The 13,715-nt window shown below is 40.1% G+C and overlaps 1 protein-coding gene across 3 annotated transcripts in view; it reads right to left on the bottom strand.

The window, feature by feature from the left end:
• The window catches only part of FYB2 (FYN binding protein 2), a 36,163-nt gene that overhangs the window by 8,721 nt on the left and 13,727 nt on the right, over positions 1 to 13,715 (bottom strand). For all 3 annotated transcript variants that reach the window (XM_081915533.1, XM_081915532.1, XM_081915534.1), the window contains exons 7-13: positions 13,453 to 13,481; positions 7,482 to 7,566; positions 6,979 to 7,105; positions 2,975 to 3,107; positions 2,827 to 2,867; positions 598 to 667; positions 81 to 170 (exon numbers count right to left, since the gene is read on the bottom strand). In XM_081915533.1, coding sequence (XP_081771659.1) covers positions 81 to 170; positions 598 to 667; positions 2,827 to 2,867; positions 2,975 to 3,107; positions 6,979 to 7,105; positions 7,482 to 7,566; positions 13,453 to 13,481 — 575 coding nt within the window. The remainder of the gene's footprint in view (positions 1 to 80; positions 171 to 597; positions 668 to 2,826; positions 2,868 to 2,974; positions 3,108 to 6,978; positions 7,106 to 7,481; positions 7,567 to 13,452; positions 13,482 to 13,715) is intronic.

Below are 13,715 nucleotides of genomic sequence, written 5' to 3' on the forward strand. Positions count from 1 at the left end.
GAAGCCGGCTAGTAAATCAAGGAAAATTACTTTGTTTTCAGGATAAAGGGCAGCTGTTGATTTAAATTAAGACTACATACCGCGAATTCTCTTTTAAGTGTGAATTCTTCATTTTGAATTTTCCTTTCTTGAAAAATTTCCCAAGTCCCTTTAACTTTTCTTTGACATCACTAGGTAAAGAGAAGGTTAAAAACATCAGATTAAACCCAGAACTGGGAAGTTATGCACATTCATCTTTTATCACCATTTATGAATGTGAAGTTGATTGGCAATAAGGTTAAGACTAGCAAAAGGCAGTCATTCTGAACACGGCAGATTCGTAATCAACGTCTGGAATTCAATACCACAATATGTAGTCATTTCTACTAACTTAAGAGGTATTTGAAAGGGATTAGACAAATCCATGGTATAGAGGTCTAAATGGAACACGGGTGTTCTGAGGGACTACTAGATACTATTTATTTATTTAAATGAGTATCTTTCATTTTCACCAATGGTGTTCAAAAGAGAAAATTCATAGGTTTTTGCCTTCATAGTGTGTGAAAACCTACTTAAGCTGCCAGTCCTGAGGTAAAAGACAAGAAAAAAAGCACTCACTCTGACTTGGTTGAACTATAGCCTTCACTTCGAACATCCTCATAGGTTTCTTCACAGGCATACTCTGAAACTTGATATACATTTAGATCTCTTTAATAACACAATTCCCAGCAGTGAATTATTATCTGAATAGAAAGTCAAATGCTCGGAGATGTTAAGGGATGTAGCAATGAAGTTTAATGTACAACAGACCTTTTATTATACCTTATTAACATAGCACAAGCATTTCTTTGAAGCCTTAAGGAGAAACCCCCTCTGCAATCCAAACTCGGTGGCCAGCCACCGCTGCATCCACATTGCTACTACAGTACGATAGACAGCAAGAATTTTCTGCATGTCCAACGCAATCGCCGATTTGCAGGTCCTTTTGGGCCTGGGAGAGGGCAGAATGCGGGTGGGGGAGAGCAGAATAGGGGGGCTTATGTGCGGGGACACCTGTGCAAAATGGTTGCTGCCTGTACGGTGCTCAAGCTGGCCAGGGCAGATGGAGGGCAAGAAAAATGCCTCTTCCCTGCACCAGCTCCCCAGTTGGTAAAGCAAAGACACCTGGGTCAGACCTGTTGCCATCACATGATGGCACAGGGACATCTCTGTTCCAACAGAGCCTAGCTCCATTCTCTCCCCTGAAATGCCCTGTTTGGGCATGGGAGTGGGGAGTCCACTATCTACCACCTGTGGTAGCTTCTGCCTGCCTACTGTTTGGGTATGGAGAAGTGGGACACTCTTCAGAAGCAGTGACAGAGCAGGGCTGGATGGAGGGATACCTCTGCCTCATCCAAACCCCTTCCAGCATGGCAGATTGGTGTGTGTGTGTGGATTGCCTTGTAAATTGTTGTGAAGGAGAAGGAAGGGTCAAGTGAATTTCAAATTCAGCACATCATACAAGGGGAATAACCCACAGGACTACTTCCACATAAAAGAAAGGCACTATTGGAAGGTCAATAAGCATTGAATTATTCAACCTATAAACCTCTACATGAGGACATGTTAAATGAGCTATACCTATATGGTGCTTTAACAAGTGTCTTTAAAATACCAACTTATTTTAATAAGCTTTGCTAATACTATACAGCCCATATACTCCCAGAGCAAAAAAAGAGAAGTCTATAAAATAACTGAACCAGAAGACCAGATTAGAAACTAGCACTTTCCCCTCAACTAAACCTCAACATAAAGACACATTTTAAAAACAGGGATAACTATGACTTCCACCATCACACACGGAATGGCTGCTGTTAAGTATTATTGTGGGCTAATCAGTCTCTCATAAAAGGGCCATTTTTGTCCCTGACAGTACGATTATAACCCCTGAACATTTTAAATGCAGTTGCTTCAAATATAGTTAAGCAGGCAAATTGAATCTGCTCACTCACAAGGGGTTTGACTCATGCATAGCTGGAGACAGTTAGCCACTAACTTTAAGCCCCATTGATTTCAGTGGGCCTGTTCAAAGTATGATAATAACTGACCCAAAGTCACTCAGTAAACTTTTGTGATGGATCCATACAATCACTTGGCCTAACTTGGGAAAACAAGAGTAGGGGGTATGCTGCCTTGAGCTCTTTTAGTAAGAAAACTATAGTAATACAAAAAAGCTATATAATAAAGGTCCCGTCAAAATAAGGGTGAACAAGAACCTCTCAAATCACTGAAAAGGTGCATAAGCAGATTAAGAAAACATTGTTCTTGTTCACCCTTAGGGATCTGGCAGATCTGGCAGAATGTAGCATGCATCCTATTAGCGGGGACTAGACATGCCTCAGACTCGGAAGGCACATTAGAACAACTCCATACAGCATGGATGCAGAACTTGTGTCTTCGTAGATGTTGTTGGACTAAACTCCCATGAGCCATAGCCAGCATAGCTGGGAGTTGTAGTCCCAGCAACATCTGGAGGGCTACAAGGCCCTCATTCCTGCCATGCAACCTCAACAGATTTAATGGATGGAGAAGAAAGCGTTATTTCTGATTCCTAGAGGGTTATACCCTGTACAATAAGAAAACAGACTGAACACCAATTCCTATTTTGTACATTACTCATCAACTAGAGGTTATCAGGAGACCACAAATTTGGATTGGCAAAGGTGTTCTGAACTAGGATTATAATGCTTTTTAAAAAGCATTCTATGCACGCTATTTCCACTTAACTATTATAACCCTTGTTATACTTGTTTTATAACTTAATTTTTATTTTTTTAAGAAAAAAGATGGTGTTACTTTCACACTTACAGGTCTCTGAAGTCAGTGAGCTGTGGGCATCAGAAGTTTGACTGCAACAGAAACAATTTTAAAGAGAGTTGTGATGAATACGTGCTTCAGATTTCGAAAGACATTTCCAAAACTTACATCTACACCTGGACACTCTGTTAGTACTCACAATTTTCTCTGTATTCCTTCCACGTCATCATACACTTCCTCATGAACTTGCACCACTTTGGGAGTCCTTGGAGCCAGACCTGAATTCTCTTCATCTGTTTTCAAAGCTTCCAGGCACACATAATCATCTGAAACTAGAGCAATATTCCTGCTTACAAGCTTTCCCGAGCCTATACAAAATTGATGCAGTACCTAAACTTCTTAATGCTGAAATCGCAAAGCAGAATCCTGCGTTTCTCAGGTAGGACTACCATGAGTGTATCAGCCTCTCCACGCATGCCTCAAAAATCTACAGCCAACCAACATTCTCAGTCCTTACTGCCTGCTATGCTTCCAGGCTTCTTAGGACTCAATAGTGCTTGAGAAGCTACAGCATACTGATGTTCAACAACATTCATTTTTGTATCTCATTTCTCTCCTAAGGTTTGACCATAATGTTACAGTAGCTAATCAAAAGGGTGACTTTGGGTGGGATCTGAGGTAGCAACAACAACAAAAGCACAACCTTGAGGATGGATGTGTAGATCAGTGGTTCCCAACCTGGGAGATACTGGCCACTGGGAAGGGATGTGGAGTTACCCAAGGGGTCCAAAGACAAAGAATGTTCCTCTAAACGGCTCGATCATTTCCTCTGCTGTCCTCTTCTGCTTCACACTCTAGGAGCGCTGGGTTATCGCTGAGGTATTTATGACCATTGGCAAGCACAAGATTGCCACTGAGTAGCTTTTGCCTGGTTTCCCTGCTGTTATTTCTTGGTTGGTACTTAGTGTGAGGTGCACTTAAAAGAACAAGTGGTGGTGCTACAACAGCAGCAAGGATACTCATTGCTAAACACTGGAAAACTCAAGATTTGCCCACACTGGAAGAATGGCAGATGCAACTGATGGACTATATAGAGCTGGCGGAAATGACTGGCAGAATCCGAGACCTGGGAGAAGAACTGGTGGAGGAGGACTGGAAGAAATTTAAGGACTATCTACAAAAAACATTGCAAATTGTATGAATGTTAAGAAAGATGTAAGATTAGCAATAACATGGTTCCAACAAATTAGTTAAAAGGGATATGAATTTAAATGTAATTAAAAGAGAAGACAAATTTTGGATAAATAGTATGTTAAAACTAAGTTTTTAAAATGGTGACCTAAACTTTCTAAAATTTGAGATCTAATATTGGAAAATTATACTATAAGAATGGAAACAAGTTAATAAATTGCTGGTAAAATTTAAGAGTTTGGAATGCAGGAACGAGAGATGTGAGGAAGTCCAATGAGGAGAATGAAATGTGGATATTGGAAAATTATATGTTATTTTGTATGTTTTTTATTGTTTAAACAAAATTTTAATAAATATTATTATAAATTTTTTAAAAAAAAATTAGGTGAGGAACCAAATGTTGTATAATACTGTTCTATAATTTATGATAATTTAGAATTTAACTGTATTTTCATGTAATGTTTGATACTTCCAGCTGATGAAGGTGAAGACAGTGGTACCTTGGGTTAAGTACTTAATTCGTTCTGGAGGTCCGTTCTTAACCTGAAACTGTTCTTAACCTGAAGCACCACTTTAGCTAATGGGGCCTTCTGCTGTTGCCACGCCGCCGGAGCACGATTTCTGTTCTTATCCTGAAGCAATGTTCTTAACCTGTAGCACTATTTCTGGGTTAGCGGAGTCTGTAACCTGAAGCGTATGTAACCTGAAGCGCATGTAACCTGAGGTACCACTGTACATCGAAACAGGGCCCTGTCCTGGCTTTTGATACATAACTGACTTTGACTTCTGCTCAATGATTGAAACTAAGATCTTCACGTCAAATATGACTACGGACTAACGTGAACTTATCTCTACTCATAAACTTTTATCTCTAACACTGTAATGAATTATTGTGTTATACATGAGTTTGAGTTTGTAATCTCTGTTTGAGTTTGCAATCCTTGTCAGAATACATACTTTTGAATGGAAAAAAAATAAAAGAACAAGTGGTGGCAAGGCATGGAAACATCGAGTTTTGACCTTGCCCTCCATGCTTCTGCTGGTTTGTCTGCAGAGGTGCCTAGGTTTTTCTGGACTTTGATACTGCACTACACATAGGGCTCATTGGCAGGAGGTAGAATACATGGCATGGTGGCTTGAAGGCCCTTCTTTGGATTTTAGCGGACTACTTACTGTGGACCACTGATGGGCTTCATTCATCCTAATTACTGATTTCATTCGGGCGCCTGAGTTTTGGCATTATCAGGGAGTATTTCTGGTGCTCTGTAGGAATAAATTCTATGGATGTGGATTGCCTAATTCTTGGGTGGGGGCCTGGATGAGGTAAGTTTTAGGGGCAGATCTTTGGAGGCTGTTTTAGGATTTGCTACTCATGCCTACTAGCTTATTACAAAAATTTTAAAAATAAAATAATAAATATATATAACAGATTATTAAATGAACTGTATATATAAATAGCTTTATTTACAGAGATTAGGGATTTCACTGGAGTATACAAATGATGGTTCTGATTCTGTACAGAATATGCTACATTTGTAACTATGAAAGTTTGCATTTTTAATTCATTTGAGGATTACTTCAAATGGATTGCATTTAAGTTCAGTTGGATATAAATAAATTTGTATTTAGTTGTAATTTGATTGATTAGTTGGGTTATCATTGGGTCTACTGGGGAAATGAAAAAATTTCTAATTATAAATAAAAGTATATTCCATACATTTAGCAATTGATTAATAGGGTTGATTGGTGGGTACATTGGGGAAATAAATGCATTTATAGTTATGAACAAGTTTATATTGAATCCCTCTTAGAATTAATTGCTTGAATTGCTAATTGGTGGGGTACATTGGGGGAATAAATAAATATTTTTTGCCACTTCGTTTGATTTTGGCACATTTACAAATTAATTTAAAAGCATTATTGAGGTCATAACAGTTGTTTGCCATTATGTGTTTTTTCAATTAAAAGAGCCTAAAATGGTGACAATTAGCATGGAGGGCATATTCAATACTTGCAAAGGTTGAGAACTACTGGGGCAGATAACGCTCAACAAGAGGTCATTTATTATGAAAAGAAAGAAAAAGTGCATTCTTTAGTTTCCAAGTTTTTAATCCGAATATGTCATTCTCTGGAAGATAGCAACTTGAAAAGAATTGAAATGATGATAACAAACTGGAAAAAGGATGTGTTTCATATTTTCCTTGAAAGGGAGTGAAACATTATTTGAAAGCGTTTCCCCATTCATCTTCTTCAGGTAGAGCCACATTTGGCCCTTGAGCATTCAAACCCTACCCACACCCACCCAAACTATTCCATTCTGTTTGCTCTCCGCTATCATACAAACCCTGCTGAGGCAGGCTAATGGCTTTCTGTGGGAGTCGCAAATGCATCTAACGGCTGGATTAAGCTTTAACACAGCAGTGTTTATACTTGGAAGAGATGTAACAGCATGAAACGAGCCCAGCTTCCAGCTCACAAACACTGTGGCGAGGCTCTTTTATATTTGAAAGCAGAACAGGTTACATTAGGGAAGCTGTCAGAAAAGATTCACAAACAGCACACGTGTCATCACAACATTTAAAGGCAGCACCAACTTTTTGCCAAGAGAATCCGCATGCATAAGAGAGAGGGGGCTCATTGTTTGAGTGACAAGACAAGCTCAAACTAAAGTCATTGCACAGCAGGACTGGAATAATTTAGAAAACAAGGTCTTGTTCTATTCTTAGCTGATCAGACAAACCTGATGGGGGGGGGGGGAAGAGTTGCAGCCATGTACCCCATTTATCTATTTAATACAAGTTCTGGGTTCTTCTCCAACTGTTCTCATAGAAAAAATATATATTGCACCTTATGGAGCAATTAAAGCATGAATTATCTAGCTGTGATTGTTACAACAACCCCGTAAGACAAAACCAGAATCATCATCTCCATATTTCCCAGGGGGGTGTAACTGCACAGTGTAAACCGTACTGATCTCAGATTAAATTAAAGTAGTAGCAAGAAGTAACTCACCGTTTCCATCTTTTGCCAGCTGTACCCTAGGGAAAGATGGTGTTGTCTCCTCTTGACGTATGCCCTTCTCACCTCTGTATTCTCCAGTGATTTTTGGTTTAGCGAGCATAGCTCCTGGGGCACAAATCTAACAGTAAACATTGTGAAACTCAGGTTATAGCCTTTTCAAGACATTCCTTCCCCGATTCTTGCTATATCAAACAATGACATGACAGTCATTATCTGTGCATGTTTGCATCCCACCTTTCTTCCAGCTTGGAAATCAAGACTGTGAAAAGGTTTGAGAAATCATCTGATGGTGGTGGTTGGTCTACAGACTAACATAAAGGGAATATGGAAAAGGTTGGGATCCACTATGGTTATTCCTAACGAAAGATCATCAGCATTTCCACTGACTAATTTTAAAGAGTCATACTTGATGTTTGCTATGCACATGTACTTTAAGGCCTAAAAGAGTAGAACCACCACAGGGTATTCTCTTATGTGCTTCTATTTAAATATACCTTGCCTGATTCTTTAGCTTGTTGGCGTTTTGTCATTTCATAATTCCAGGGTGGTCCTCTCTCTTCTGTGTCCTCTGTTTTAGAGCTGGAATGTCAACATATATTTTAACTCATGCCACAATATTAAAAATGTAATCTGCATTAACACAGATCCAAAATATATTTCAGTGGACATCTAAGGTAGCTTTAGAATAAGACTATACATATATCTTCAATCCTATTCAGTACAATAGATATACATCCCTGCTTGGGAATTTTGTCTGGACTGCAAAATGGTGGGAATGATCAAGAGTCATACATATTCCCTAGAGCAGCTGTGTATTGGAGTTTACATTTATCTTGCAACTTTCAAAACAATCCATATAGTTTGTTTGAACTGCGGTGCTGTCTTATCACCTGCTATTTGGCCAATACCCCACTGGGCCTTCTTGTGGCAGCTACTCCTTTTCCTGTTGGCCCTTGCTGACAGGTACACACCTCCTTCAGTGGCCTGTCAAAGCCACCACTGTCTTTTCCTCACAAAGGCATTAGCCTCTGAAACACCCAGGTTAAGTTGCTATAGAATGCCATTTTTCTTGTGTTTCAGCTGTAAAAATTACGACTGATAAAAACAGGTGGTAATGAGTTGAATCACAAAAATATATGAAAATACAAAGTCTGGTGAGTAATCAAGTGGACTAACTCTGTAACGTGTTCCACAGTAGTTTCATTCTGCTTTGTCCATTATTAGGAGACAAAACTCATTGACAGTTCAATAAGGTTGCATGCGCACCATTATGTAGCATAGCCATGTTCTAGGCCAGGAGTAGGCAACCCCATGGGGGTCATTTAACCTGCCCATGAGCTGCCCCTGAACCAAGCCATCCACTTAGTGAGTCCCCACGTGCGGCACTAAACCAGCGCAGCGTGGCATGGGGACTCGCTTCCGCAGTGCTGAAAATCATGTCTGTGCATGCTCAGACTCTGAAAATCGTGTCTGGGCAGATGCTAGAAATCGCGGTTGTGCATGCTCACACGTGATCCGGCCCACAGAGGGATCTCCACTGGAGTGAACCGGCCCAGGCGAGGTAAAACTTGCCAACCCCTGTTCTCGGCTATATGCTCTAGCACTGAAATAGCAGCATCTCATAGAGGGCAAAACCAGAAACTTTTGCCTACAGGAGGTTTGCTCCCTCATGCTGTTAACCAGTGTATTTTGACTCACAGAACCTATTTTAATTTATAATGCTCCAGATTTGCATTAGGTGAACTAGTTCTTTGACAGAATGAGGGTGAAATCTATTCAGAGTTTTCCAACATACTCAGAAGATACCTGTAGATTACTCCTTTGATCTGCCTCCCTTGTGGCAGCACTCCCTCATGGCAACAGATTTTATCAGCGGCTCAGCAATATGCTTCTAAATGTCCCCAGCAACATCTGCCACACACCCAAAAAGGAACCAGCAAGCCCATCATCATCAGTGGACGCAGTCAAGCCAGTTCTGCCTTTGTTGATCTCACTTATGTCTATCGCTGACAATCCAGTTCACTTGTTCAAAAGTGATGGAAATTAATGAGTGATAGTCAACCAAGTTTTACTCAGAGTAGGTGAACTGAAATTAATGGATCTAACTTAGTCATGTTAACCAATGTCAATGTTGCTACTCTAATTAAAACTAGCCTGAATATCACCAAATGTGCTTAAATTTGGGAGGATAATTTTTGCAGTGACTTGGCACCACTGCTATTTTTGTGCCATGCAAGTATGTCTAGAGCAGATTACCAAACATTCCAAAATGAAAGATGTAGTAGCCACAGGGCCCTGATATCTATTGATATCTATTGATATCTATTGATATCTATTGATATCTATTGATATCTATTGATATCTATTGATATCTATTGATATCTATTGATATCTATTGATATCTATTGATATCTATTGATATCTATTGATATCTATTGACCTATTGATCAGCTACCCTGCTATCTATTGAAACTCAAACTTTGCCAATAATATAAAGTCCAACAAATTCCTTAATAGCCTCACTGACAATATCATTGCACAGAAGGTGGAAAAAGCAACAAGGGAACCACCTCTCTTGGATTTGGTCCTCACCAACAGAGAGGAACTGATTGATGGTGAAACTACAGGGAACCTTGGGAGGAAATGATAATGATCTCTTGGGTTTCATTATACACAGGTAAGAGAAAGTTGAATGTAGTTGGACATGCACTATGGACTTTAAGAAGGCTGATTTCAAAGAGCTTAAGTAACTACGGATCGAAGTCCCATGGTCAGAAATGCTAAGAGAGGAGGAGTCCAAAATGGATGGGAGATTCTTAAAGGTGAAATATTGAAGGCTCAAGGGCCTTCAAAATTCCAACAAGAAAGAAAAATGAGAGACACCTAAAGCAACGTGTGGCTGCATAAGGAGCATCCAGATGAGCTGAGATGTAAGAAAGGAATGTATAAGAAATGGAAGAAATTCCAACAAGAAAGAAAAATGAGAGACACCTAAAGCAACGTGTGGCTGCATAAGGAGCATCCAGATGAGCTGAGATGTAAGAAAGGAATGTATAAGAAATGGAAGAAAGGGAAAACCATGAAGAAAGAGTATACATAAGTAGCCAACAGTTGCAGGGAGATGGTTGGGCAGACCAAAGCTCAGAATGATCTTAGGCTTGCAAAAGAGGTTAAAAATAATAATAATGGTTTCTGTGGCTAGATTTGAAACAAGAGAAAGAACACGCAGTGCCCAACCTAGAGGTAACTGAATAAATGATGCAAGAAGGGAGCTGCAGCCCAAGATATGAAAGGAGGTGGTTAGGGAACACCTAGCTCCTTTAAATTCAAATCTCCAGGGCCTGATGGGTACTAAAGGGTACCGAAGGGTAATAAAGGAGCCTGTGGGTGTAATCTCAAGCCTCTGTCTATAATCTTTGAGAATTCTTGGAGAACAGGTGAGATCCTTAAAGACTGGAGGCAGGCAAATATTGTCCCCTTCTTCAAAAAGGGGGGAAAAGAAGACCCAAGTAACTACTGACCAGAGAGCTTGACACTGATTCCAGGAAAGGTCCTAGAACAGTTGGTCTGTGAGCACTTAGAAAAGGATAATTTGAATGCTATGACCCAGGCTTCCTATTTCTGCCTGTGCCAGGAATGGAGGTCTTCCTTGACATCTCAGGGAGCTACAGACAGAGAGAAACAAAGAATGATGGGGAAAACTCATTCTTTGAATTCCTCTCTAGGTGGGAGAGGTATGGGCATTCACCTGTGGATTGCCCTGCAGTCTGGCACTCCCTATGGAATGCAAGGGCAGCCAAAGGCACTGGGTGCATGGAGCACTCCAACTGCTGTGACACCCCCCCCCCCGATCCGTTCCTGGAAACAGGAAATCCTGCTAATTGGGCTTTAATTGGAGTAAAGTACAGGCTTGTGCTAGGAGCGGTGAGATGACAAACTGCGGAACATTTCTGCTGCAAGGATTTAAAGGTTGGAATTGAGATAAGGTTTCATTCGGTGCCAGAGACGGTGGGGGGAGGGGACTCCACGGTTTTTTTTCAAAGTTTTTCTTCTACATTTCTGATTTGGCAACCCTCTTTGGATTGCAACGTTAAAATATAATACATAATGTGAGGTTGGAAGGAACTGGATCAATATCATGGAATTTAGCATCAAACTGGAACTGTGTGTATGAGTGGAATGGAGGGAGAGAGAAAGGGAGGGAAGTTTCACTCTTTGAAAGGACTATGTTGGAATATAGAAAGAAAACACCCCTGCTCTCTATTATTTTCAAAGGAAAGTGAAGGAGACTGAGACAATTTTGAATGTAATCTAACTGGAAGGATAACTGGCTATAAATGTTCAGCTGAAAGCAGGAAAGGACTCTGCCAGCTGCAAGGTCAGAGGTTTCCATATTAATCATTGGAGTTTGGAATCAGACCACTCTTCCTAGGTTGAAAAAAATGGTGAGGGCAGTTTATTTGTTGGAACAGAGGGATCTCTAACAAGCTCTTGAATCATGGGATGAAGTGACACAGAGGCTTTTTGGAAAACTGAGATAACTGCTTCCCCAGAGTCATGATGGGAAATATCAACAGTTGGAAGAGTGAAGGACACAGCACCATATAGGGTTGGGACAACATCACAGGGTGGGGGTGGGGAATACCACACACAGGAAAGAACAATGATTACAGACTGAGTAACTCACTTTAAACATTATAAATTACTTAATACATCAACATGAAACCATAAGATTGTAGCTGTTGTATAAGGGATTATTATCTTGTAGAGGATGTAATGGAAATTATTAAGATTTTGGAACACAGAAAATAATAAAAAAGGAACCCATCAAATCTAGCACATGAGGAGGCCACTTTAACTTAATTATATAATTCAGTATATAAATAATTGGTCTTAATAATTGTATTAATTGGATAAAATTGGCATTGTTATAATGAGGCTGCTATTAGAATGATATTGTAAAATCAATAAAAATACTTACAAAAAATATGATTACTATGACCCAGCACGTGTTTCTCAAAAACAAGTCATGCTAGACAGATCTCTCTTTTTTAATGGAGTTACGAGCTTGGTGGATCAGGGGAATGCTGTGGACATAGCGTATCTTGATTTCAGTAAGGCTTTTGACAAAGTTCCCCAGGATATTCTTGCAGAGAAGCTGGAAAAAAGTGATAGATGGAGTGCTGCAAGGTTCTGTCCTGGGCCCATTGTTGTTCAACATCTTAATAAACAAATTGGCTGAAGGAATTCAGGGGATGCTCATCAAATTTGCAGATGACACCAAACTGGGAGGGGTAACAAATGCCACTGAAGACAGAATCGGAATTCACGATGACCTTAACAGATCAAAAAACTGGGCCAAACTAATAAAATGAATTTCAATATATACGAATGTAAGGTAGTGCACTTAGGCAGCAAGAACCAACTGTACAAATGTAAAATGAGGACAGCTGGATTGCTAGTAGTACATGCAAAAAGGATCTAGGGAGGGTCTTAGCTTAACATGAGTCAAGAGTATGATGCAACAGCAAAAAAAAGCCCCTAACGTTACTCTGGGCTGCATGAACAGAAGCATAGTGTCCAGATCAAGGGGAGTATTAGTCCTACTCTATTCTGCCTTGGAGTACTGTGTCAAGTTCTGGGTGCCACAATATAAGAAGGCTATTGACAAGCTGGAATATGTGCAGAGGAGGGCAACCAAGATGGTGAAGGGTCTGGAAACCGAGCCTTATGAGGAATGGTTAAGGAAGTTGGGTATGTTTAGCCTGGTAAAGAGACGACCAAGAGGAGATCTGATAGCCATCTTCAAATATCTAAAGAACTGTCACGTGGAAGATGGAGCAAGCTTGTTTTCTCCTGCTCTGGAGGATAGGACTTGAACCAATGGATTCAAGGTACAAAATACAAGATTCTGATTAAACAACAGGAAGAACTTTCTGACAGTAACAGCTGTTTGACACTGGAACGGACTCCCTCAGAAGGTGGTGGACTCTCATTCTTTGGAAGTTTTTAAGCAGAGGTTGGATGGCCATCTGTCAGGGGTGCTTTAGTTGAAATTCCTGCATTCCAGGGGGCTGGACTAAATGACCCCAGGGTCCCTTCCAACTCCACAAATCTATGACTAGCGCTACTTGGCACAGAGATCAGGAAAATGTTTAGATGGCTGGTCAAACAATAAAGGTACAATGGTTCCTGTCAGGAAATAAAAGATGAAATATAGTGTTACACCAAGGTCACTGTCTAGCTCCTTTACCTTCCTGGATACACTACAGAATCTTTGGTGGTATGTAGGCCTAGGTTCTACATTCACACACATTTCACACATTTACAGATAGACCTTCCTTATTCATTCAGCTTCAGTTTTAAGTCAAATAAATCAATAATAAAAATCCAGTTGCTCCAGGTATCTTACTTTAAGAAAGCAAGGGCAAAAATATAAAATGAAACTCCAGAAAGTACACTTACCTAGGTGTGGCAAGGAGAAAAATTTGTTTCTGTGCAAAACACAAAGAAGAGAACTTCAGCTTTCACAGCCTGAAAAGTCAGGTCAATCAGGCAACAATGCAGTGTTGTTTGTCTTGAAGCAACATGTTTACTCAAGAAATATCTTGATCTACGTCTGTTCTTTCACGTACTTAATATGAAACATGGCCAGAATCCAAAGACGACACTAAATTACAGTGTGTTTCCATGTGCGTACAGAGGTGTGCATGCCTGCCAATTTTCCC

This window comes from Podarcis melisellensis (assembly GCF_964234715.1).
Source record: "Podarcis melisellensis genome assembly, chromosome: 6".
Lineage (NCBI taxonomy): Eukaryota > Metazoa > Chordata > Lepidosauria > Squamata > Lacertidae > Podarcis > Podarcis melisellensis.